The following is a 27,946-nucleotide window of genomic DNA, read 5'->3' as shown; positions in this document are numbered from 1 at the left end:
TTATGGGTGTTAGTTATGGTGTATGTGTTAAGTAGTGGGTGTTAGTTATTTGTGATGTGTCTTGTTAGTGGGTAAGTGTGCTTGTGATGTGGCACTCTCTCTTGCTTGTATTTATGTAGTAGTAATCTAATGAAAGAAATGAAGAAAAGAGAAGATAATTTACAGCAAATGAGACTTTGTTTTGGAGAGTCATGGCTCCTCTCGAATCGAGCCACTAGGAGGTCCGGTTGCCTCGAATCAACCACTCCCCCCTCTATTTCTCTTTTATTTTGTTTATTTCCATTACGGCCGATTAGGCACGTAACAAGCGCAACGATCTCAATTCTAAAGGTCACTCCCTAACCCTAATTCCATCCACTATCTTCTCTGCTTTTCCTTTGCCATCAAGAAAAAGTACCCTAACCCTAGTTAATTTGTATTAATTTTATGCATCTGATGCACCGTCAATTTTTGTTTTGAATTTTGGGTCGTCTTTTTTGAACTTTATCTTTAATTTTTAAAATTTAGTTAGATGTCTGGGGTTTTGAAATAAATGGAGGGCTGATAGTCCCTTTTGTTTTATTTGTTTCCTTTTTTAATTTCAGGGCATTATCTAGATTTGAATTCTGTTTGTTTGTTTGGATTTGTGGGCTAGGGGGTGTTTGTGAATTTGAATGAATGGATTTGGAACGTGAGAATGACACAATCATTTGTGTAGGAAACAAATGACTTTTGCTGAATATTTTACAATTGGGATATTGAGTTGCTTTGTGAATCTGATATTTGTTTTGGAATTGGACAGTGAGGATGCTTAGAGAGGAATTGCAGCTGCTTCAAGAGCCTATATCATATGTTGGGGAAGTGGTGAAAGTCATGGGAAAATCCAAGGTCTTAGTTAAGGTATGATAACAGCTTTTGTTGCTGCTTGAGAATGCACGCGAGTCTAATTTACAGGCGTTGGATCTGAATTACTTTTAATGTTATTCTAATAAGTCATTGTACCTTGGATATTTCTCCTCCTTTTGGAACTATGTCTTTTTTTTTAGAGCTATTTCTCAAATTGTTGATCTTATTATGTGTAGGATGGATTGGCTTGTGCATTATGTTCCACTGATCGGGCATATTACTTTGTATTTTTTTTCTTTCTTGTGGGCATGTCCACAGGCAGGTGCTTATGCGTGCATGCATTCATGTGTGTGGGTGAACGCGTGCACGTTCATGTCATCATTTTTATCCTCCATTGCACCTCACTATTTTTGTGCTCTTGTGCGGGCAAGCAGGCACTCCCGTGTGTGTGAATTCGTGAGTGGAAACATTATTTTTGTGGGAGTTGTCGGTTGGAACTATGTAGTGGTTATTGTAAGGGCATGCTGTCTAGAATTCAGTTATAGACAAGGCCATAATGGATAAAATTAAAGTGTATATTAGGTATAAGTTGGGAGAGGGCAGATGTGGGGTGGGCTAGTGAAGTAGCATGCATTACTTTCCAAGTCTCTATAAGGATTTGTGTTGTATGGTGGTTGGCAAAGCCGCTGGAGACGCTTTTGGAAGGCTTGATTGGTTAACTTCTTCAATGTTACACAGAGGAGAAGAAATACAGGAGGGTTCTCACATTAGAGAAATGCACGTGAAGTTTTTTTTACACACAAAACCCATTTCTGTCTTCTTGTACTTACAAACTAGCACAAACTGCCTCTCCCTCTCTCATGACTAGAAACCTTCTCTCTTACCTTAAGAATCGCAGATCTAAAACCGTTCTTTAATCTTATTGATATATGTAGTTTCAGACACCACATGACCTAACTTACATTTTAAGACACATACATAGGGGATATTGTATTCCATTTTAATCTGAGTGGGCCATTGATTTTTTTTCTCTGTTTTTCAGGTTCATCCAGAAGGAAAATATGTTGTTGATATCGATAAAAATATTGATATAACAAAGATCACGCCATCGACCAGAGTCGCTCTTCGCAATGTAGTTATGTGCTTCACTTGATCTTGCCTAGCAAAGTAGATCCTTTGGTCAATCTTATGAAAGTTGAGAAGGTCCCTGACTCTACATACGACATGATTGGTGGCCTTGACCAGCAAATCAAAGAGATAAAAGAGGTTCAGGGTTTAACACGGAATCTTGATTTATTTTGCAATCAAGATTTGGATTGTCGAAACATCCCACTGACATGTACAGTCCATTTTGATTAGTCATACTTCACCAATTCTATGGGTCAAATCACGTCTTAGGTTATTGTTATTATTATTTTTTAATGAATAGGTTACTGTTTTTTTATTTAATCTGTCTACACTCAAGTATTGTAATCTTTTCAGGTCATTGAACTTCCAATCAAACATCCTGAACTATTTGAGAGTCTTGGTATAGCTCAACCAAAGGTATATTTAGCCATGCAGAAGAATTATTACCTTGTATCACATTTGTATTATGCTTCTTGATCAGCATTGGACATGTGTAGGAGTCTTTATGGAACGGAAAGCTTAATTTCTTGCTTTGATCAATTCTCAGGGAGTATTGCTTTATGGGCCACCTGGTACGGGGAAAACTTTGCTAGCGAGAGCAGTTGCTCATCATACTGATTGCACCTTTATAAGGGTTTCTGGTTCTGAGTTGGTTCAAAAATACATCGGAGAGGGATCTCGAATGGTTCGTGAACTTTTTGTTATGGCCAGGTTCGTTTTGATTTTGTCCTTTTGGGAAGTTCTTCAGCTATTTGCTGCTTAGGAATCCCAGCATTTCAGCTATTCAACTCTAGAAAACCGCATAAATACAATTCATGTTTTGTTGGCTATTGTTTATAAAAATTTGTTTCATCTTTTCAGTCTTGGCTGTGTCCTGTTTCTATTTTTCATCTTTTTATTTTTGTCAAGCGCTTTTGAACCAAGAGAACGCCAAACAGAACTATTATATCTAGCACAATTAGTTGTGGCTTCTTGTTCTTTTGCAGGGAACATGCCCCATCAATCATCTTCATGGATGAGATTGACAGTATTAGATCTGCTCGCATGGAGTCGGGGCTGGCAATGGTGACAGCGAAGTGCAGCGTACCATGCTTGAGCTTCTCAATCAACTTGATGGATTTGAAGCATCCAACAAGATCAAAGTAATGTTGTACTTTTATTGTGAAGGTCGTGAAAATGGGTTTGGAAGCCCCAGGGTCCATGAAAGTTAAATTTAACTTCATATCATATGCTTAACACAAAATATATCCTCCTTCATAGGTTTTGATGGCTACAAATCAGATTGATATTCTGGATCAAGCCCTCCTCAGGCCTGGCCGGATTGACAGGAAGATTGAGTGCCAATATGCTTTTGTTTGTCTCTATTCTTATGACTTACATGGAACAGTGGAATGGCCTACATCGTTACACATTTTGTGACGTAGGCTACATTATGCGTGCATAATAGTAAGTTCTTTTGCTAATTAACTGTGTGATAGCATAATTTGTTTCCTGGGTATTTCATTCAGTCCCGTTGGGATATCTTAAAAATACACTCGAGAAGAATGAACTTGAGGCGTGGGATTGACTTGAAGAAAATTGCAGAGAAGATGAATGGTGCGTCTGGTGCAGAGCTCAAGGTGTGTCTCATTCTGTGCTCGTAGAAATGTCATCATTGTTTGTTTAATGATTCGTTTATACGATCATAACCATTTTTCTCTTGTCGGTCCAAATGATGGAAACCCTTTCTGAATATGCATTACTGCATAATATTGCCTTTGGCTTACACATCGCAAGAGATTTTGTGGTAATAGACTTTTCTATGGGCTTGCCTTTTTGGCCCGAAAATAACTCATGGTTAGTTTGGGTTCAATTCAAACTACAGTATACTGACCAGAGATCCGACATCATGTGAATGAGTTTAGTTGTAGAAAGCTGATCGTATCTTGGACTTTGCTTTGTGATCAGTTTTTCAGAAGTCAAAAATGAGTTGCTTCTTGATCAGTTTTTCAGAACTCAAATGAGTGCTCTAGAAAAAGTTACCAAGGTTATTTGAACTAGTTAAAGATTTAGGTTGTGGTAAACTCGGATTTCATTAAAACAGAAAAAGCTTGATCTGAGTACTAAACAACTTGAAAAATCAGATAGCTTTAATAATGAAAAAAGAAAGAAACTTCATTTGAAGTGCGGAAGAGATTGTCTAGCTTAGCATTCTTTATTTTTCTGCCGAAGAAAAGACATAAGAAAAAAATTAAACTTGATCTGAGAAATAAGATCTTGAAAATTCAGATTATATTATATGCCTTCTGGACTTTAGGAAGTAAAAAAAGTGGCCAAGTTTTAGGTGAGTTGGAATTCGACCGTAATCAGTCATAAAAACTTTGCAAGTGCTCAACAAAGTTGCCGATAGGTTAGACTCAACAAACTCAGTCAAGTGCACATATTTCAACTAGATTGAGCACTAAAATAACTTGAAAATTCAGCTTCTGAAATCTGACCATTGTAAATTCGAGAAAATCAGTTGAGTAGCCGATTTAAGTTTTGAGTCAACCGAGACACGGGTCCTCATTGCATCCTTTTGGTCTGAATATCAACAAGGGCAAATCAAGCTTCTTCTGAAAATCATTCATTTGTTGCTGTTTGCAGGCGGAATGCAAGGAAGCAGGAATGTTTGCTCTGAGGGAGAGAAGGGTTCATGTAACACAGGAGGATTTTGAGATGGCAGTGGCTAAGGTTATGAAGAAGGAGACTGAGAAGAACATGTCTCTAAGGAAACTATGGAAGTAAAAATGCTGCAGCTGGTGTTTTATTGTTCCTCTCAGCTTGCATTTCTACAGCCAAGGTGATTAGATAATATCAGTAGCCTTGGATCATTGACTCTCAAATCCCTGTTGACAATATAATTTTTATCTAACAGTCTGCTTGGAATTTAGACCATTCCGTGTTATGTCCCACAAAAAAAAAATTCATTTATGATTGGCTTGAAACAAATGGGTTATGTCCCCAAAATCTCCATGATCTTGTGATCATAGCTATCCAAATCAGTGGTCTATAAATGGTTGCTAAAGGAGATGCAGCTGGAGTTCTATCAATTTTTTTTGTTTTGAAAAGCTCTTCTGCAGATCAATGATAGTCAAAATTCTATGTAAACACTCAAGTATTATTTTCGGTTTTACACCATGCTCTATTATTATTAGGGAAATGATATTATTATTTTCGGTTTTACACCCTCTGTTGGTTGCATTTTCCCTAAAATGCAAATCCAAAGTGGGGCCGTTTGGTCTGTGAATATATCTTTCCATGTCTTTTCTGTTTTAGTAAACAAGAAGGAGGAGGACTGCAGAGAAAGTTACTTACTGTCATTCCATTCGCAAGATAAAGGACAATGATTAAGTTTGATCAAGCCTTGATGGATCAAGGGCTAGGATCATCTGATCAAGGTGTTTTCAAATTCATTTGGGTGGCCTGGTCCTTGCTAGTTAGTTATAAGGGAATATAGTTTCCAACAACTCTCTCACCCCACCCACTTTTCTTTCTTCCTTTTTTTTTTCCCTCTCTTTCCCTAGATGTAACCTTTTCCTGGTTATTGTATCAAGATAGGTCTCAATATCATGTCTTAATCTTCCCAATTACAGCAACTTGTCACAAACAACACACACACCACCTCCCCCTTCTGGTTATTTATCCTTTCTTGTTACTTCTTAATTAGATTGATTTTCAAACACCGTGTTTGGCATGCTACTTTCTTCTTGTTACACATCTTGCTTCTATTTTATCCTTCATTTTTTCCCCTTGTCTTCATCCTCTTATTAGAAAGTATACCACCTCTGGATTCTTTCTATAAAGCGTTCTACTATATGAACCCCATCTCCCCTTTACCTGAACTTAGACCAAATTAATTCAGAATTTTGGGCTTTTTGTTTCTTCGAAAATATGAATTGGGGATCATTGACTGAAAAGAAAAGTATACAAGGACTAAGGAGTGACATCTCCACGCCAGCCAGCTTGACTATATGAACCCAACCAACTTCAGCACATATGGTCTTCTTTCCGATTCAAACCTTTGCCATCGTCACATACACAAGCATTTGAGGCAAATTAACTGTAACTTTCTGCTTCCTTATTTGTAGAGAACTTCAAATGATGGAAAATTTCATTACTATTGTGTCAAGAAAGCCTTTGGTTAAATCTACCCATCTTTTGGCCTCTTTGCTAGAAAGAATCAAAAGAAAATACCCGTATTTATACATAATTAGAAGGGAAATTAAGTGTTTTCTGAACCAATAAAATGGAAGGTAGTGATAGACTTATCTTCAAATATTAAATTTTCCCAGTTGGGCTAGCTTCCCAGTACCCAAAATTCCATAAACTTTGCGTCTTCAAATGGGATCTTGAGCCCCAGCAGTTGGAAAATATTCATGTAACCATTCTGGTTTACTGAAAAAGCAGAGTTCTATAAACTGACGGGACTTCCCAGGTCATATTAGAATATAGCTTACAACCAGTCAGATTTTAGCATTGACACCGACATACCAGCTGTTCAAGTAGGTTTTACAAATTTCTGGATTCTGGTTTACATCTTTAGACGAGCAGTTGCTGGAGAGTTTCAGACCAATCAATCTATGGTTTCAAAAGCATTTAGGCTAAAAAACATTTGATCACTTAGATTAGGAAACCCATGTGAAAGAAGCTGCAAAAACGAGGAAGAGGGGATCCTCTGCAACTCTAGTGGTTATGCCAGCATTTAGCATTGAGGCTGAGGGTTCAGTCCTCATATTCACCAGCAATTCCGTTTTCTTCTTTTCGACACTAACAACTGATGAGGCATTTGTACAGATGCATTTAATTAAGAAGTTGCAGGGTTTTCTCCGAGAAGAGGAAGAGAGGGAATACCGAGAAGGAATATGGATTTGTATGCTTCAAGTAGGTTTTGGCAATAATTTCATAAGTTTGTAGGGATTAGACATTAACCAATCAGTACGTAGATTTGTTCTAATTAAATCTGAAATATAGGCAGGTTTTTGAAAGTGAGTTGTAATTAAATATGAAATATAATTAGGTTTTGGTAATTGTCACTTTCTTCTTTATTTACAAAGACTGATAAACTGGTTGATGAATGAACAACGACAGTTACCGACTGAAGCAACTATCAAGGTCTGGTCATCAAAAGAGCAGTGTCAGGTTCTTCAGTCAAGCATCATCTGCTCCCTTTGGAAATTAGTTTGGTCATCTTTGTATGCTTCTCACAATCCAAACTCTGAAAGAAGTAGCAAGATTATGGTACCGGTTACAGTAAAAACATACCCTTTCAAAAAAAGACGACAGTAAAATATTTTAAAAAAAAATGACAGAGACACCATTTTCCTTTCTATAATAAGTTTTTTTTTTTTTTGAATGGCAAAGAATTATCACTCAGAGAAGATGCTCCTGATTGAGATGTGGCAAAACAGCATTTTCTATAATAAGTTGTTGTGCCACATCATAATGCAAAGGCCTTCAAATTCTCTGACATATAAAAAACACGACCTAACAGATATCATGGGATTACCTCTACAGAAGCTTAAGTATTTTCAGACGTTCTTCATGTTCTGGGTCCAACTTTGGTGGTGTATAACACCCGTGAAGATCCTCCACCACATATTCCTGCAACAGGAATGAATTCAATAATATGGAAGATGCTCCTGATTGAGATGACATAAAAGGTAGACATGCTAGCAGATGCGTAGAGAGCATTAGACATGTGGCACCCACTCCCTGCACGTCCTTTTTATCACTTTCCTAAAAGGAACATAGTAGTATAAAATAAAAGGGTTGGAGGAGGTGCATGTGTGATGATAAATGAGCCCCATTCTTGAACATGAATGCCACTTTGTAGTGTTTTATGACCCCTAAGCCCCTTTTTTTTTGTCTCAAGTCATTAACCAACTAAAATCAAGTTAAAGAAAGCGGTCACATTACTCCCTTCGCCGGCAGCAATGATGGACCAGTTGTTTTGGTCGGTGATTTTTTCTCATTTCTGGATTCTTTTCAGGCACTCCCATCTGACAAATTACTGGTCACAATAAGGAAGTTTATGTGCAGAGCAAGGCCATTTTCAAGATTTCAGTTTGGGAATGAAGAATCCGAGGTTTCTTTTTCAATTTGGGAAGTATCCAGGTTCTAGATATTCTTCTCATTTTATGTGTTTTTAGGTTTGATGTGATCAGGGGATAACAGGGTTGACCAGATGTATGTGGTTGAAAGAGAGGATGTGGAAGAAAGGAGATGGGAGGGTGGCTTGTGGGTGGGGCAAATAGAGTGGACTGCTCTTAGGTTAGAATTGGCTAAGGATTACTGAGGATACATTAGGGAAATGACCTCGAGGGAGGAAATTGTGGGATGAGATTGGATAAATGAAGAGGGAGAAAAGAGATAAGATGAGAGTGGGGAGAGACAAGATCAAACTTTTTTGGAGTTTATAATTACAAAAAAGGCTTACCGGCTGCAGGAATTTGTGCTGCCTCAGCTGGTAGAAGAGAGGTGGAAAATATGGAAACATGATGTGGAAATATCATCTCCTCTAAGAAGTAACGGGTAAAACTTTTTAGTTCCCTTAGAACTTCAACGGGGAAAGCAAAAAAACCTTTTCCACCCCTTATCTGCTATCCTATTCACTCGCTGATCGTATTGAAGGCCACTGGCAACAAGTTTCTGTTCATCAAATGACATGTCTACACATCCATACCATGTTCTCTATTCCCTCTTTCAAATCTTGACAATAGGGAGTGAGAATTGGGTTATGTCAGGTTGAACTTTTTCCAAAAGATGAATTGGATTTGACATGAGCTCAACCCGATGAACCTTAAAAAAGGAAAGATATCAGCCAATTTCTTATCTCCAAGTCATATCCACTTCCTCTTCCCATCTATCTCAAACCCAAGCATCTTTTTTTGTTCTATCAGGCATTGGATTTTCCTTCCCTTCATGTATTTTTTAATTTTAACATCCATCCAAATATCATTTGAATTGTTTGTTTTTCTCCTGCATTTCTTCTCTCACATTTCCCCCTTTTCTCGTAACTTTCACGGAGTTCAAAATTAACAACCAAAGAGACTGAACACTATCTACGTTCATAATGCCGACAAAATCAAGTGTAACGCACTTGCAAGCTGATGCTCTAAAACATATGAAAAAAAAAAACATAGAAACTTGCCTTTGTGAGCTCCCTCTTGGTGAGGATGTGGTAGTGCCTCTGCCAGATCCTCTGTATAGCCATGGTTGCAGCCAGAAAACCGTATGCAATGCCGAGAATGGCAAAGATGACGACAAAGATGATAACCAGAGCAAAGCATGCTTCCATGGATGCTGGGAAGCAGTCCAAGATACCCCATCCATAACAGCAGTTGTGGCATCCGGTCATGCAAGGGTCATTGTTGTTGAAGGAGGAGCAATGCAATATCAGTCCGAAAAATCCCAGTAGCATAAAGAAGACTACCACCCCTGCACACAATTCCCCCGTGAAGTCAAAATACATAACAAATATAATTAGTATTAAAAAACAGGGATTACTACATAACTCTGTATTTGACTTTTATGAAAAACTGATAATTATGTGTAATTTAGTAAGTAGACAAAGAGCATCGGGACCTGTACCTGATGCAGGCATCCATAAAATTAACTACATGAAGCAGAAAATGTAAACATCCTTTATTTTCAACGAGGAAAAAAATCATAAATAGATCACCTTTCCAAGAATTTGTGTGTCAACTTGTATTAATTAGAGTACACAAGTATGAAAGCTTCCCCATGTAAAGGTTTACCGGTCAACTTTCCAAGAATTTGATCTCCTTCATTCATTGAAGCTTTGTTCGGGAGATATGGTATTTCATATTTAGTCTCTTTGGACCTGTGTGGGTGATGCCGAAGCATATTGGGGATTTGCTAGAGACTTGGTCTTTTGCACCTGTGGCTCAAAGAGAGGCTGTTATGGAACCTCTCTAGTGGCGGTCCTTTGGCTGGTTTGGAAGGAGAAAAATAGGAGGATTTTTAAGGGATTTTCCAAAGGACTGTGTGGCTTGTGGCAACAGATTTTCCCTAACGTGGTGCATTGGGCGGTAGTTCTTTTAGCTTTTAGAGGTGTGTCTGAAACTCTGAACCAATGTTTAAAAACACGGATGTGACGCGGAACGCGGCCAAGAAAAATCGTTGTCGACAATTCGGTTGATGCAGTCATAACTCGGGAGAGTCAAAGGAGTTTTTATTGACTCTGTAGGGTGAAACGTGAATGTGGTACAACACGGAACACGGCCAAGGTAAAAGGGCATCGAGTTGGGCGAGTTCCGAGTCGAGTCAACGACTATTTCAACACTGCTCTGTCATTTGTTTCTCTTAGGATGTTATCTGGCTACGCCATATTATATCCGATAACCCATCCCTGAGATGGGTTCCCCTTCTAGTCAAATTGGTTAAACTGAAATTCGATAGTTCAAGCCTTGGTAACCCAAGCATGCTTGTATTGGGGTCTTCTCCGTGATGAAGAGGGTGTGGTGGAATGGTCGTTTCTATATTGATTGGTGTCGCAGATTCTAATGAGGTCGAAGCTCAAGCGCTTTTGATATGGATGTGACTTGATCATTTTCCTCTTCTAGATTCCTTACTAGTTGAGGGGAACTCTCCCAATGTTTTTCGTTGGATTATACATTTAAAAGGTTTCCCTTGGAAGTTTGTAGACTCTATCGAGGAGATATTGGATAAGATTGAGGGGCATGCGACTAATGTTTCAGCATGTCTTTCGGTCTGCCAATGGTGAGGCAGGCCAATTGGCGCCTTCAGGTGACTCATGCGGAGTGCGAGATTTTTTATCATCTCTAGCTTAAAGAGGAGCTTTGTTTCTTCCCTTTGTGCCTGTGTTTTTTTTTCTTGTCCATCATGGTGCCCTAGCTATCTGGCCCTCTTTTTCATTAGTAAAGTTCACCATTAAAAAAGAAACGTAAAGAAATTCATCTATTAGTCAGCTTCTTGTAGTCGTTTATTTGATTCCGATTTTCCAGTAATCATAAGACTTTTTTGGTGATTTCCATTTACTATACTAGTTTAACAAAATATGGTAGGCCTTTGCCAGACAACTCCTCTTGTGCCATTTTAAATAAAACGACAATGGCCACAAGTGTAAATGCTTAACAAGATACCAAGATGACTAAAATATACAATTCAATATGATGAGAACTGAGGAAAAGAGAAAGTGGGTGATACCTAAACAGTAGTAGAAGGGTATAGGATGCTTTGACAGTATGCGGTCCCAGCTATCACTAAAAGAATTCCTGAAGTTTCCATTTTTGTCCATTAAATATGCAAAGCCACCAATCGCCGCAATTGCCTACAAATCAGAGATATATTTGACAGACAAAGGGCTATGTTTCAGCTATTGCTACTTATAACTGAAATAAGCATAAACTTAAAATGGTACCCTTAAAATCACACATAGCTTCACCTCAAAATGATAAAAGTATCAAAATCGTTCATGGTGACTTAATTCCTAGTTGAAAAGTTTACAAATTTCAAAATTCAAGACAACTTGGTAAAAGCAAAATTTTATACATTGGCACTTGGTAGATGCACAATTGTACAAGGTTGAGAAAGAGTTTCTAATAAATTATAAACTCAATGGGTTTATCAAGCACACCAATTTCTTCAAGGCATACAAGAACTATTATTTAGTATTTAACCCACAAACAGGAATCAATAGTCTGAATAATCATAGACAATAAATATGTTAAAAAAAGAAGTATATATATAGACGTAAGGGTGAAAATGGTTGATAAAAGGATCCTCACTTTTAACAATTAAACCTAACTTGTCAACAAAAGACAACCACCTGATATCAAGCTCATTGCTTCGGAAATTGATGAATGACGGGCGGGGGGGCAAGTGTTTCAAAACATGTGATTGAAGGAAAGTCCAATTCATATGTGGAGAAGAGAGCTAGAAACTTTGAACCAAGTGCAGAAAGGCTGTGAAGCCAGAGATTTCTCCAGAAACATGGAAAGTTTCCAGTAACTTTATCTACATTTCACATGTTCATGGTTGATGCCTGTCTCATAAGTTTTAAATTTTATTCCTTCCCTTTACTTATGAATTTTTTTTGAGATGAGAAAAGAAGAGAGATGCTCACGACCAAGAAGGTCGGAACTTTCTTATGAAATTTTCATCACATATATTTTTTTAGCGATAAATTTTTCAACATCAAAATTCACTTTCATTTCCATTTCAACTGAAACCAGAAACTACATACACAAAACATAAGTACAAGGCAAAAGCAGAATAAATCAGATACGGATAACATTTAACCAACAAAACATGAATGTGCTTTTGACAGAAATACGGGTATAACTTTGGTAGATGAGACTAATGTAAAGAATGGGGTAACAATAAGATTTCTCTTACAGTTTGTACTGCCAAGAATACAAGGAGGACATCCCTGGCCACAAAAATTCTGAACTTTATTTTACGCCAAGAGTAATCTTCCAGTAACTCTAATCGAAGATGGAATTGTGCTTTGCAAGTTGTACAATGTGAAAAAGCAAATCCTTCCTGGAAGCAGATAGGAAAAAAGAAGAAGAATCAGCAACCACATTAGCTTAAACTGAAACCCAGATCAGACAATTTAATAGGTATAAATTTCGCATTGTTCAGGTGGGTTCCAAATGATTATTATTAAAAAAAAAAAAGCTACCTTCACAGAACGCCAGTGATCAAGGCAAGAACGGTGAACAAACTGCTGGGTCCCTTTGCACATGCATGGAGATATCAACTCTTCACCTACACCAAAGTCACTCACTAATAGTTAAATTGCACCTCATGAAAACCTCAGTTAATAATGTAATGGCTATGGTTGCCCCTGCCGTTTACCTCTGCAGCTGAAATTTTGAAGATGAACTACATTCTAGTGCAAATATGCCTTGGACGCAAGAATATTGCATAATATGAGATGTATTGGATTTTGCAGTGGCTATGGTTGCCCATGCTATTTACTTCTACATCTAAAAATTTGAAGATGAAGAACTCCAACACAAAAATGTGTTCGATGCGAGAGTATATCACACATATGAGACATAATGGTCTGAATGTATTGGATTTTACAATGGATAAGCTGGCACACCCTGTCATCTCGTCGTCACATGGCTATCACAGTGTATCGAGCAATGTGCAGATATGCTAGTGTATCGAGCGATACACCACAACACCTTATTTAGGTGTTGCAGCGTATATACTATCATATCCTGCACATTGCCCGATATGTTGTGATAGCCATGTGACATGACAAGATGACAAGGTGCACCAGCCTGTCCACCGAAGAAACCAATACATTCAGACCGGTATGTCTCATACTGTGCGATATGAGTCTTCTTTAAAATCCAATACATTCAGCTTATCCAGGGACGCTTTGTAGGTGGGGCAACCTCTGCCCCCTTTTATAAGTTTTCATTATCTTAATCTATCCTTATCTTTTTTGAAGAAAAAAAGCTAGTGAACAACTAATACGTAGCACTGGTACTAGTTACTAGTAAGTCGTAATAATATTATTGAGAACAATATTCATTTCAAAAAAAAAAAAAAAAGTAGTGATAATATTGTACAAAAATTATTAATAGTGAAATTTTATTGAGAATGGTTTTTCTTTCAGATAATACCATTAAAAAAGAAGACTGTGAAGGTACATAGCAGAAGAAAAAAAAGACTAAAAAAACAAAGGGAAAACAACAAAGTGATCATATCTTCGCAGGGAGGAAGATAAACAAGAGTTGTAGAAATGTCTCTATCCACTCTGGATCAAGCCATCCGATCAACATCGTAATTAGCCAAAAGCCAAACATTGACGAATCACAAAAGTATGGACATGGAGTAAGTCAAAAATTTCCTAGATTGCATCTGCAAATCTCAAGGATAATGACCCCATCTTTAATCCATCTAACTACATAAAGCAAGTCTCCCTCAATAATAAGACAACGGAGGTGCCTCTGGTCCGTCAAACAAACCCTTTTAAAAAGTGGATGCACCTCTGCCTCGTTGGAGTCCTTATCTCCAATAGGTCAAGAGAGAGCTCAACTAACGTTTCCGTCTGAGTTCCTAAGAAGGCCCCCAATTCCAGCCGGACCTGAGTTACTAAGATTCGACCTATCGGAGTTAGAACTTAAAAAAAAAATGTAGGAGGGATGGAACCCAACGAGGAATCAGATGGTCCTTGCTACACTTTCCCAATCTAATATCCTCTAAAAAATAGTGAAAGGATTTCAAAGAGATGAAACAAAAGCATGGAAGGGTCATTGCCCAAAGGACAACCGTAGAGTAGAGTTGTCTCTGGATACTACAAATTCCTCCAGAAACCACTTTAAAGACTCTCCTATTTCTTTCCTTCAAGACCAATCAAAGGGTCGCTCTGCTAAGAACAAGTCACAAAGAATCCTACATCTGAGAAGGCCAAAGAGCAAAGGACCAAGAATCAAAATAATTTGCTATATGCCCACGAAGAACCCAATTCACACCAAGATTCCCAAAAATGAAGTGTCAAATCCTCGCATGAAGCTCTAGTGAAGCAAAAGATGATCAATAGACTTGGCATCCTCTAACCAAAATGCACAGTGGTTCATAATAATCATCCATCAATTACAACGGTGATCCACAATGAGATTTTTAATCTAGACAAGCCGTACAACAAAGGTTTTGACCCTGAGCGGGCATAGAGCACAAAGTTCACTAGGCGAGGGGATATTCGCAGAAAAGATCCATCTGATTGGAAAAAGGTTTTACCATAAACATCCCAGCAGAATTCCATCTCAAAATCCTCTTACACCCACCCAACCTCCTAATATAGATCGAGCTCATCAACTCAAGCAAATCCTCTGCCACCTCCTCCTCTCAATCAAAAAAATTCCTTCTGACAATAATGTTCCACTCCAATGCCAACGTTCTGATTCTGAGGACACCATTTTTCGGATTGCAAACCTCCTCCCAGTTAACCAATTGGAATTTCCTACAGTTTTCTTTGTCATTTAAAAAATAAATTATATTGATGTTTCTCAATCCTATTTATCACTGAAAATAGGCATTGAACAAGTGAAATAACATAAATGGGAAGATTTTCCAAAACCAACTTGATTAGAGCTACTGTTCGGGTGGGGTGGGACCAAACTAGATGCATTGCCTCATGCTGTTCTAGAAGATGAATGGTCTTGATTTCAAACATATCCCCTGCGGAAACCAAATATTGTCTTTTAGTATTGAACTTGAAATTGGCTTTCTTTGTATGCATTCTCTTCCAAATATTATCACTTCTGCCCAAGAATAGTTATCTTTTACTTCTTGAATGCAAGTTGTAGGATTGAATTTTAAATCTCAATACGAATAAGTAACGTAGTCAATAATCATGGCAAAATCTCATAAATTCTCAACCAACAAACAAAAGCTCAGACTCTGATGATAAGAAAATTTAGAGCAATTTTTTGACACAATCATTGTTAAAGTGAAATCACCTGGTTCTGCATTGTACTCAAGGCAGATACGGCAGCAAGCAGAAGAAGCAGCATCCATCTCTTCATCCTTTATCTCCTCCGAAGCTTTCATTGATGATTCCAATGGTTTCTTGAGAAGAGGATCGGAGTCCGTCGTGGGATTGATTTCTCCCCCCGACGCCTGTAGCTGCATTTCTCGTCCGTTCATATCGATTCCAAAACCCTAAATCCGATAATAATCACCAATGAGATAGAGAAATTCAAGAAATAAAAAAAAAAGAAAATTAAGATGAAACAAAATCCTCACCAATCATAGAAAACCTAGATAAATCCGAAATCACAAACGTCGAAAATCTAGAAAGAATTCTGTCCTTCGAAAACCCTACGAAAAGCAAAACTGTTATGCCGAGAGAATTTTTGAACCTGATTGATTGTTGTTGTAACCCTAGAAGATTCGAGAGGGAGATTGATGAAAGGCAGGTCGAGAGGGAGCAGATTATTTTCTTAAACATCAAAAACTCTTACAATAAAATAAAATTTCCCATGAATTGCTACAGATTTTCACGGACCTTCAAAAAAACAGAAGAGGTAAGTGAAACAGATAAAATCGAAAGAAAAATTACGTGAAATTTGTAAAGGAAAAATGGTGAAGAAAATCCTCCAATTCCACCGAGAATAAGACGGAGAAGAGCTTCAGCAGCAGCGTTACCACTTACCACGTTAAAAACAGCGCAAGCATCTAAAATATTTTGGGCGATGATAAATTTGCACTCCTTGTAGGATAATTCGCACCACACGTAAACGAGGGTAGCATACTAGCATGTGGCAGAATTTAACGCTTTTTAACATCAATTCAGGTTAAAGGGCAAGGGTGCGAATTATCCTACAGAGGGAGCGAATTTATAATTGTCCACATATAATTTTCCGAAGAGTGATAAGACTATATTCGCACTCAGTGCGCACTACACGCCACTGATTCATTATGATCATTTGACCGATTGCGGGCCCACACAACTGTGTGGTGATTTTAACCATCGATCTGGTGGCCCATCTTAGCCCTCTGATCAAAGGATGCCTTTCCAGGGTTTCCCTCCCAGTACACTTGCATTTAGTACTGGAATCACTAGTCTAAAACAAACCCTTAGCTACACATACAACTCACCACCTAAAGTAAGAGCTGCTCCATTAAACATGTTGATATTTTTAGGGAAATGATTTCAGCACTCGTTGTTTAGATAAGATGTGCCCAGCATCTTGTGAAGACCAAAACAACAAGAAGCAAAAATTCACTCGTTATGAGGAGAAATGTTATTCCTTGTGAAGACTATGAGCATATACACCTCCAACAATCTCATCATGTTCATCGGAAATTATTATTGCGGTACTACAAGAACTATTATCATTCTCTTTCCTGTCAGCATGCTGTGGACAATCCTGCTTCAAGTTGCCAAACTCCTCGCAACAAAAAATTTCATGCTTTTCTTTCTTTTTTTAACCTTGGCTCTTTTTTATGTTCCCAACTTTGTGAAGCTAAGCCAAAATTCCATTAAACACATTCATATATATATTCCAAAAGATTTTTTTCTCATCGTCAGCCTGAACAACTAACACTTTAGATGCAAGTTATTGGCCAAACTCTTCCACATATTGAGCTTCTTCAGCTTCTCTCGTAATTAGGTTGCAAAATCTACATGCATAAAGTTAAATATAACGTTATATCATCGTTTTTGTCTTTGACTTATCATCTTTTTTCTTCAATGCCTTAGCCAGACCATGTTTGAACTAGGATGTCCTTCACACATCTCCACCAGATAGTGAAACCACCCTTTAATAAAACTTCTCAATATGGAATTGGATATTTGAAGCATTTACTTCCATCTTGTAAAATTAAATTGATTAATTAAATCAGACATGAAAAACCAAATTTTCATTTGTAGAAACCATGCATGCATCATCGTTTATTTGCCCAACATCGTTCAATTTACTGTTCCGTTGATTGCAATTGACACTACCATTGCTCCATCTGCAATCAAACATCACCTACAAATCTAATCTCTGGTCTTCTTCTTCCTCCGGCCAAGCCATCAACTTTAGCTTTGATACCAATTATCTAGTTTTTAAATTGAAATTTACACATACACGACAATAAATAATATGAAAACTACAAAGAAAATAAAACACACAAAAAAAAGAACACTTTATACATGGTTAGAAAACAATGCATACATCCACCAGTGCGAGAAGCAATATTTCACTATAAGAGAAAGAAAAATAAGATACAAAAAATACTAGAGATCCCAACCTCACAAATAGTAATACTCACATTCTCTCTCCTTTAGATGAAAACCACACTCCACATGGTCAACAAGAGGAAGAACTCTTATCTCACACCAATCCATGTGTCTCTTGTGGTGCCTAGTTTAGGTTTGACAACATACCTATAGATTATGCTATCTCCTAAAACCTTAAACTAATTACACACCAAGTCAAAGTATAAAAGAAACTTCCCTAAACCTAGTATCACCCTAAAACTTCCCCAAACCTGGTATCACCCTAACCCATACCTCTTTTTCTATTTTAGTTTTAAAAACCAAAACCAAAATTGTTCCAAGGTAAATTAGAAAAGTATAAGAGCGCTAAATCTAGAAAGGAAAAAAAAACATCAAATCCCGACATAGTATAGACAAGGCCAACCAAATTACTTGTTATATGAGATCGGTATAAGTCAGCCCACTCTGATTTATACCTCCTTCATTCGTCTTACATAGGGGTGCAACTCGGGTCGGGCGGGTCGGGTTTTCCAAAACCCTAGCCTACCTGAGAATTATCTCGGGTTAGGTCTGGTTTAGTATTTTACAAGAAAACCCAAGATTCGTAAACCCGGACCTACCCAAGATAGTTTCTCGGGTTGGGTTGGGACGGGTTTTCATTTTTTAGTGTTGGATAGCGACTAATTTTAATGATTGTAGGAAAAAAACAAACCTTCACACCAAAAATCTCTAAATTTATGTTATCAAGTGTATAAATTTAAGGAAACTATATTTTCACAGAATATACATGACCACCTCAATGAAAATAATTGTATCAATATATTGGAAAAAAAATTGCTATGTTATTCAAGTGATATTTAAGAAAGAAACAGTACGGGTAGTCGGGTCGGGTTTCAGGTTTTTTTTCTTTAAACCAGTCCCTAACCAATATTGAGTCAGGTTTTCCAATTTAAAACCCGACCCTACCCAAGAGCCAGGATTTCTAAACCCGACCCATGTTATTTTCAGGTCGGGTCGATGTGGGTCAGGTAAAGCCCGACCCAAGTTGCAGCCCTAGTCTTACATAAATTGGCATCTCTTTTCCATATATGATATGCACATTTTCTTTGCATATGAAAATCCCTTACCATATTTCTACTATAGCCGATAAGTGTTGCATGTCTCACTCGTCTCTACTTTTCATCTTTTCTCTATTTTTATCTTCCTTTTTTATTTTCTTCATTAACCCATTACAGTTGAGATTCTTTGAGGTGCGAGCCTGATGAGTAGCCTCAAATTCCATGAAGATCGGCATCGAAAGCCAACCCACGATGTCTAATTCCATGAGGATCGGTAACTAAAACCGGCCGTGATGATTTGTCCATTGAAACTTGTAGCATTGTGATCCATTTCCTAAAAATATTGGTACCTAAAACCAGTGTCATCTTCAGCATACAGTCCGTCAATATTCAATATTGTGCATTAAATTTGGGAATTTTAATCGGAAAATTTTATTGTAATATCAAAACATATGTCCATTTTTAAATCCACATATGTTTGAGAGGGCATGTTATAGAATATCAGATATGGTCAGTGGTAGATCAGGTATTTTGAATAGATTATGCAAATCAGTTTGACTAGATTAGATTAGGATTAGCCTTTTTTATGCTGGTCTTATCTTATCATGCTTATCCCTAAGTGCTGTATATAAGCACAATTTAGGGTTGATTGTAATCATCAAAGATTAATCAAATCTCTGATTTTATATATATCAGCCTATAAAATCCAATAGCATGGATTTATGGTATCTGCCTGTAGGAAATATGACAAACAGAGAGATATCCCCAACTCAACACCTTTCTCTCCAGCTACTCTCGATCAAAGTTAAACACCGAACAAGGACAGACACCATCACCCAGTATTAGGAGGAAAACCCAAAGGATATATGACAAGTAGAGGATGATGATAAAAAAAAACACATGGAGGACTTTATCTTACGTTCACAAGTCCTTATATGGTCCACACAAGTACAAAATTCATACAAGCCCAAAACGAACAGTTGATCTCACATTCATGGATGATACATGCCATTCATGTTTTTGGCACTGCCCTAGATGGGTTGTTAGGATCGACTTTTGGACGATCATAAACCCTTCAATTTGAGGAGATTTGTGGGCCTCATTTTTGGATGCCACTCTAATAAAAGTTCCCCTAATTGAAGGGTTTAGGATCATCCAACAGCCCTCATTTTTTGGCACTGCCTATATATATATATAGAGAGAGAGAGAGAGAGAGAGAACGGTTCATACACATATGTGTAGATAAGTTATCTACACACTAGCTTAAAATACAGTGGGGGCCACATTATTTGGGTGATCCAAACCATTCATTTTTAAGGCCCTCACATAGATAGGGTGTCCACAAAAAATGGATTAATTTGTGAAGGTTTAAAGACATCCATTTTACCCCCACAAATCGTAGGGTTGGAATGATCCTATGGATCTGATTTTTTGTAGACACCTTATCTATGTGAAGGCCTTTAAAATGGATGGCTTGGATCACCCAAACAATGTGGGCCCCCACTGTATTTTAAGCTAGTGTGTAGAGTTTACCGTTTTCTCATATATATATATATATATATATATATATATATATATATATATATATATATATATATATATATATATAAGGAAAGTGTCTCTAGTCTCTCCCCTAGATAAGCTTATCTACTCCTCCCTTTAAAAAAACACAGTGGGCCCACGCTGTTTGGATGATCCAAAGCATTCATTTGATAGGTCTTAACATAGATAGGGTGTGCCCAAAAAATCAGCACCAAAGGGTCATCCTAGAACTTCATTTTGTTGGGCACACCGTGTCGACGTTTATATGTGTCCATTCTGGGTACCACAAGGCACCACAAAACGAAGTTCTAGGATGACCCTTTGGTGCTGATTTTTTGGGCACACCCTATCTATGTTAGGACCTATCAAATGAATGCTTTGGATCATCCAAACAGCGTGGGCCCACTGTGTTTTTTTAAAGGGAGGAGTAGATAAGCTTATCTAGGGGAGAGACTAGAGACACTTTCCTCTATATATATATATATATATATATATATATATATATATATATATATATATATATATATATATATATATTCATGTAGATCCACTATCCTTTTTTGAGCTGCAATAGCTCTGCATGCATGTGCACCGTACAAAAACCTCGAGACCCACTTTTTTTATCAACACCCCCTATGTATTCAAAAGGAGCCCCATTGGATCCACTAATCAAAGTGCATTTATAATAGCACTTAAACATGTAAAAGTAAACGAATAATTAATGCCATTTGATTACATGGATCCAATGGGGGCGCCAGTGGGGTTGATTTTTGCAAGGACGCCCTTGACTTTAGCTTTCCTCTTACTTTAAAATCCCTCTCATTATTGATATTGTAGCAGTCAATGGGAGAAGTTAAAAGTAAAAGGGTGCCAATATCAATACAGCAGGGCTAAAAGTAACAGCTTCCATAGACAACCCTACGGCAGATGTCATAACTTTTTCCAAATATTTTTTGGACTTTGGTGATGTAGTCATAACGCGTTTTGTGAATTAATGCATGGAAAAATAAAATCCCTCCAAAGCAAATGAATGGCTAAAAAGCCATTATCTAGGAGGAGGCTCGAGAAGCACAGGACTTCTCACAATGATAAGGATAACATTTTCCTTGAAAGATCTCATGAAGCATATGACTCATTGACTCCTCACAAGTCACGAGTCACAACCCAATCCTTTTTTAACATTTTCCTTGAAAGATCTCATGAAGCATATGACTCGTCACAAGTCACAACCCAATCCTTTTTTAACATTTTCCTTGAAAGATCTCATGAAGCATATGACTCGTAACAAGTCACAACCCAATCCTTTTTAACATTTTCCTCGAAAGATATCATGAAGCATATGACTCCTCACAACTCACAACCCAATCCTTTTTCCTTTCTTTCTTTCCTCCAAACACCATCTCTCTCTCTCTCTCTCTCTCTCTCTCTCTCTCTCTCTCTCTCTCAAATGATATCAACACATCAGTGTTTTGATAATAGGCACGGATTCAACTTGTTGCATATATTTTAACTCGTCATCAAAGGCTGTTGACAACTTTTGGGGAATTGCAAAGTGAATAAATTAGATTCGCTAGTAGATGGGTTTTATGTAGGAAGTGGGGAAACATTGCATCAGAATATAGGCAGAACCGTGTTTGGATAATGGGCACGAACTCAACTTGCTACATATACAGTAGGTACGAACTCACCTTGTCCTATATGCTTAACCAGCAGTTGCAATTCTCAAAGAAACTGTGAGTGGCCTTTGGCCCCTGGTGAGATCGTGCATAGTATCAAAACATGGTTGTGCCTACATTTTCCTTATTTTATATATGAGGAATGCTAGACTCAATGGCGCCCTTGCAAAAATAAGATGAAAGGGCACCCCCTTTGGTTGTTATCACCAAAGGGCATTTATAAAAGGGAAGTGATATATCCGCCCCCGACTTTTTGATTACCTCGGACACCCAACAGCAGTGTACATGGCAATTAGCCCCTATGAATCCCTATGACATGAAGTACATCAGCCCCTCTGGAGTCATTGATGGGGTGTCCCAAGTAATCAAAAGGGCGGATATATCTCCTCCCTCATAAAATCACCAAAAAATGTAGAAGTCAAAGAGCAATAAATGCATTTGGGTGATAGCAACCAATGGGGGCGCCTTTTCATCTGATTTTTGCAAGGGCACCCCTCATATCTGCATGGCCATGTTTTGATAATGGGTGAACTCACCTTATTTTAATTTTAACTCATCCATATATACTTGTGTCATTTAATTTATAATGGCCACTAAATGCACTCTGTACCCTAGTCACAATCTAGCGATCAAGAGTTTCCCTAGTCGGCCTCTTATGTGTCAATCTCTCTCCTCTTTCTCTCTCTAACCCAGAGGAGAGAGAAAGACATATAGGGGGTCGATTTAAGATATTTGGGGGTCGATTTATCACTGCCCTTTCTTAATTTATGTGAAGGAAATACTCTACACCTATCCTTTATCAGAAGTTAAATTTATCTGTAATACAACTAAGACTTCTAAACATAAATGAAAACTATACTTTATTTCTAAAAGCATACATTGGGCAAACAAGTTTGGGTTTCTGTTTAAACTCAAAACCAAGGAAGAAACAAGAAATTATACTAAAAAAATGTATTCAAATAGGAGAATACATAAATTTTAGAGGGCATTTGCATCAAATGATAGTAAAATACAATTACTCGGATTTATAAGAATAGGCTGATGGAAAATATATCCCCCACCGATATCTCTACCAATTCTTGATCAAAGTCAAACCCTGTACAAGAAGAAATATCATCTTCCACAATTAGAATATAGAACAAAAACTAAGACAGAAAAACATAAAAAAGAACTCTCAAGAACTCTCAAGTGGAACAGGGAAAAAAGAGCTTTCAGAAGTCCTTGTTTTCATATTGACACCCCTCTCTTTATTTTAAACTTCTTTGCCTTGGTTGTCATTGTAACAGCCAATGAAGAAGTTAAAAATAACCTACCGTTATTTGCACTAACTCATCTTGTCTTTTTATTTATGGGATTTGCCGGACAATTTCGCAGAAAGCCATTTGGCAGCTGACTAGAAAACAGTGAGCCTTTTTGGCTTTCCATGAAATTGCCTAGGAACTCCCTTTATTTAAACAGCTGTTAAAAGAAGGAAAGACAAGCTGAGTTTGTGCAATTATTAAAACATGTTAGTGCCAATATCAAAAAGGCTTTTCATGAAATTGCCTAGGAAGTCCCTTTATTTAAACAGCTGTCAAAGCCTCAAACGTTATTACAGTTGCTAAAAAGCTCCCAGAAGCTAATTAAAAATGCAATTATTTTCATGAAAAAATCTCAAAACATGTGTAAAGTTATGAAACAATGTGTAAAATGATTGCACTTTTTTCTTTTCCAATGCACCTTAAGCAAAATCCATTACAAAAGAAAGACAAGCTGAGTCTGTGCAATTATTAAAACATGGCACTCCCAGTCTCCCAGTATCAGTAGCCTAAAAATAAAAAAGGTGTCAACACCAAAACCGATGGGTTGCAAATATCAGTTCCCAAAAAAGAAAACTATCAAAATGAAAGAGGAGAAAAGAAGAAGAAGAGGGGACTAAAGAAAAAGAATTTACTGTTGAAATTCAATGTTGATCTGCGTAGCTGATGAATTGGTGAGCGCCGAAAATGCGGTGAGAGACAGTGCCATGGTCGTCCCTCCGGCCGAAGGGGGAGAAACCAAAGCTTCCGATACATGAACAATCTTCACTTGAATTGTCTGGCCCACAATGCAAACAGGCTCTTCTGCACTAAGGCACCTTACCAAGTACTCTCTCCCACAAGATGCCCCATTGTCCCATATCCCTTCACTAGCCGCGGCGAATAGATTATTCGCCGGAATTTGGCTTGCGTCGTCTCCATAACAAGCGGTTGCTGGGGAAAAAAGAATACAGAAAAGAAAAGTTCACGATGATGAGAAAAAAAAAATTTGGGTAGGTAAGCTGGGGTTTGGCAGGAACCCCTACCGGTTTATTAGATAAAGAGAAAGATGATACATTCATCGGAACAAGTCACCATGTATCAAGATATATACAAAGCTTGCTTACGTAAGTAAGGTGGTTCATAACTTGCGGCCGTGCCGACGTCGGCTTTGCAGAGATGGAAGAGGAGGAAGAAGAAAGAGAGGCATGAGAGGATGTGTTGAGGTTTAGACATGGAAGGATTGAAAGCCCTTGGCAATGTAAGTGTGGTCTGGATTTTTCTTTCTATTATCAGTTTTAAATTTTCAGATATTTCCGGGTCAACGTTCGTAGACAAAAATGTGGGCCCCGGTAGGGCCTTTTTTCATGTGTTCATTGCGTGAATGAGAGTGTAGAAAAAAAAAATAGTAGCGAGACCCTTATTATTGGATGATCTAACATTCTAACCCATTCTAAAATATGGCCCCAACTTAGATATGCCTTGCTCGGACAAATCTTCTCCACAGGATGATCCTAGCCCTCTGATCTGTGGGGATTTAAAATGGACCGTATAGTATAGAAACCTTAGATTGTAGGATTATGATCATCCTATGGAGAAGATTTTTAGGACACAGCGTATCTAAGTTGGGGCCCAGGTTTTGAATGGTTTAGATCATCCAATAATATGGACCCAGCTCGTTTTTTTTCATGTACACACGAGCTTACCATGTAAAAAATCGTTAATGTTTAAAAATCTTCTCCATAGGATGATACTAGCCATCTGGTTTGTGGAGGATTAAAATATAATGCATGCTAATAAATCCTCTACAAATCAAAGGGTTAAATTATCTGATCGAGAAGAATTTTTTTTTAACCTTAGGACATGTTTGGCAACCATGAAAAATTATTTCATGAAATAATTAGATCTTTTTTCCCGGTTTTAAGGTGCTTTCCATGCTCCCGTCCAAGGTTTAAAATTTCGGTTTCGGACATTGAGATTTTGAAATTTCGGTCGAAATCTGGTACAAAGCCAGAAATTATTATTTTATTCAGTATTAAATTTCTGCCGAAATTACTGAAATTTTGGCCAAAATTACCGAAATTTCGGTGAAATATTAAATTAATATTAAAAAAAAAAAGATTTTTTGCGTCAAATTTCGGAAAAACCGAAATTTCGGTCAAAATAAAATACCGTTTCGGTTTTTATCAATTTCGGCGTCGGTCTCCGCCGAAATCCCGGATTTCGGTCGAAATTTAAAACCATGCTCCTGTCACACCCACTTTTATATATCTGGATCCCCCATCTATCTCTCACAACTTTTTTCACAATTGCCAAACATGTCATTCACCCTCACCTATTCCTCATATCCACCGCGTATGATCCGCCGTAAGATCAGGAGAACTTAATCATAGGGATTAGAAGAAATGTGGGGTTATGGATGTCAAGAGCATACTTTATGGTGGGCCCTGCCAGTGGGCCCCTATACCATATCAAACTTAACCGTACGATTCATCTTCTCTAAATGGATGGCCAAAAAAATTGGTGGATAACTCATAATTTAAAAAGACCTAAGTCCTTGTATAAGACAAAAGGGGCTATCTTATTCTTATCAGAGTAATTTAAAATATGGGCCACCATATTCTGGCCATTGATCCGTGTATTATAGAACAAACAAATAAAAAGTGGGCATTGACGTGGAAGGAATAGAATTTGGTTAATTATAGGATAATCATAATGTAGTCAATGAAGGACATCATCATAAATATCTTCACATTCTTTCCTTCTCAAGCCGTCTTAGAAGATAGGTCTTTCTTTCACATGAACAATGAGCTTCCATACATTTAGAAATCGAGAAACCTCTAATGGAGCAAGTGCTATCAGAGGGTAAAATGGTCGTATAAAAGGAGTGCCTCAACCAAAACAAACTGGTATAGAAATCAGTTTCTTTAGGAAGAAGAAGAAGACTTGTGTCTATCCGTGTGAAAGCTTGACCACGGCATTCAATTCCTTTACGGCCTGCCAAGTTGACAGGTAGAATTTTGACTTTTTAAGCATGAGCTGGTCCCACTTTCAATGCTGATTTTTGTCAGCAATACCCTTCTTTCACCTCCTTGTCATAACTCATAACTACTTAACTAGTTAAGAGGAAGCCACAGTAAGGTGATCATAAAGCCGAAGAATGGAAACCATTCACACTCCAAAGAATGGAAATGGCATTCGGTAAGAAAATCCTGCCCAAAATTTCATTCTTTGCATGAACCTATTAGGCTGAATTTTGCAAAGCCAAAGCGACAGGGAATCTGCTAGACCCTAGAATTTTTTTCGTAATTTATTTTCCCTGGCATCAAACACCGCGTAAAGGGTATGATATGGTTAGACACCTAAATCAGACCCTTACAAAATAACCTATCGCCATGATAACAGTAGATATTATATGAGAAAACTGTTGGTGAGCTTAAGCGCACCATTTTTTTGGTGCGCTTAAGTTGTTATAACGGCTCCCATTGGTGCGCTTAAGCGGGGCCCAGCGAGACCCAAACATTTAAACGAATGGGAGGCGTTATAACAACTTAAGCGCACCAAAAAAATGGTGAGCTTAAGCGCACCAACAGTTCTCTCATATTATATAGGGGTGTTTTTTTTTTTTTTGGAAAAGGTTGACACCATTTGATGCTCCCTTTAATTGGTTAATGCAGAAAAGAAGGATAAAAACACTTTGGATACGCGGATTGTAGAATCCGGGATTTCTTCAAAATTGTAGTTGAGAGACAAGAGAAGAAGCAGATCAGCCGTCGTTTTTTACTTCCCGCCCTTCTTTCCGTCAGCAAGAGAGTAGCAGCCTCTAAGGCCATGTTTGGCAACCGTGAATTTTTTGCATGATAAATTAGTTTCTCAAGTGGTCGGAGAGAGGGAAGAGAGCATGGGAGAAGGACTTTAGAGGGCAAGAATGAATGGAAGCCGGAGGCATTGGAGCAGCCACATGGGCTCACTTTTCAACAGATTTTGTCTTACTCATGAGGTGGCTGCACTCTCATGCAACAGCCGTTCTGTGCTCCCTAGCAAATCCCATATAGCAGTGGAAATTTTCGAAGGAGTATTAAGTTCAATTAAGGAGAAATAAAAGTTTACAACTGTCTGATGTTGAATATATTTATTCTGTCGATAGAAAAAGAGAGAGAAAGAGACATAGGGGGTCAATTTAAGATATTTGGGGGTCGACTTATCAAAATCTTGAGAGAGAACCTTTTTATAATGAAATGGAGCATGTCCAAAAGATACTGATAATTTAAAATGGGTTTCCTTCAAATTTTAAATAGTAGAAAGATAGTATTCCCAAAAAACTATCAGAAGCCACTCAAAAAGTCCTTGATAAAATGAGGGATGCCATTATATATAATAACATACTTGTACTGCATGCAAATATCCATAATCACTTCCCTTTTGAAATTGCAAATCTTATGGATATTGCATGCTGTACAAGTATGATTTAATAGGACATCAACCCACGAAAATTGGTTGCTTCATATGGAGAATTTTCATGAATGCAGTTCATGTTGATAGCAGATTGAAAGATATTTCTATTCCCATTCCGTCTAGATGCGTGTGCTATTTCAATCCAAAGGATGAAGATCTGGACCATGTCTTTGTGGAAAGTGAGATGGCCGGTGCTATATGGGGCCACTTTGCTTCCCTTCTTGATGTCCCCTTGATCCAAAACCAGCC

At 37.8% G+C, this 27,946-nt stretch overlaps 2 protein-coding genes and 1 pseudogene across 3 annotated transcripts; 1 reads left to right on the top strand and 2 right to left on the bottom strand.

The window, feature by feature from the left end:
- Positions 1 to 135: 135 nt before the first annotated feature.
- On the top strand, positions 136 to 5,134 carry LOC143846844 (26S proteasome regulatory subunit 8 homolog A-like; annotated as a pseudogene). The gene is made up of 9 exons (XR_013234864.1): positions 136 to 330; positions 782 to 879; positions 1,868 to 2,091; positions 2,308 to 2,370; positions 2,501 to 2,664; positions 2,940 to 3,095; positions 3,214 to 3,306; positions 3,432 to 3,572; positions 4,579 to 5,134. The product of XR_013234864.1 is annotated as a 26S proteasome regulatory subunit 8 homolog A-like (transcript).
- Positions 5,135 to 6,950: 1,816 nt separating this feature from the next.
- Positions 6,951 to 16,221, bottom strand: LOC143846824 (RING/FYVE/PHD zinc finger superfamily protein). Its single transcript, XM_077355398.1, has 9 exons — positions 16,043 to 16,221; positions 15,727 to 15,801; positions 15,441 to 15,642; positions 12,644 to 12,729; positions 12,355 to 12,501; positions 11,164 to 11,287; positions 9,125 to 9,411; positions 7,481 to 7,575; positions 6,951 to 7,189 (listed from the first exon to the last, which is right to left on the bottom strand). Exons 3-8 carry the CDS (start codon positions 15,625 to 15,627, stop codon positions 7,483 to 7,485), a joined length of 924 nt encoding a protein of 307 aa, XP_077211513.1. The 5' UTR covers positions 15,628 to 15,642; positions 15,727 to 15,801; positions 16,043 to 16,221; the 3' UTR covers positions 6,951 to 7,189; positions 7,481 to 7,482.
- Positions 16,222 to 22,887: 6,666 nt separating this feature from the next.
- LOC143859648 (EG45-like domain containing protein) lies at positions 22,888 to 24,532 on the bottom strand. Its single transcript, XM_077370303.1, has 3 exons — positions 24,370 to 24,532; positions 23,899 to 24,196; positions 22,888 to 23,061 (listed from the first exon to the last, which is right to left on the bottom strand). The coding sequence occupies exons 1-3, from the start codon at positions 24,476 to 24,478 to the stop codon at positions 23,055 to 23,057; spliced, it is 414 nt and encodes a 137-aa protein (XP_077226418.1). The 5' UTR covers positions 24,479 to 24,532; the 3' UTR covers positions 22,888 to 23,054.
- Positions 24,533 to 27,946: the final 3,414 nt, after the last annotated feature.

The sequence above is a fragment of the Tasmannia lanceolata genome, unplaced genomic scaffold (genome assembly GCF_043159265.1).
Source record: "Tasmannia lanceolata isolate RefF3 unplaced genomic scaffold, GAP_Taslan_0.1 ptg000003l, whole genome shotgun sequence".
NCBI classification, from domain to species: Eukaryota; Viridiplantae; Streptophyta; class Magnoliopsida; order Canellales; family Winteraceae; genus Tasmannia; species Tasmannia lanceolata.
The sequence above is the reverse complement of the archived record's forward strand: the minus strand, read 5'-3'. Positions and strand labels throughout refer to the sequence as shown.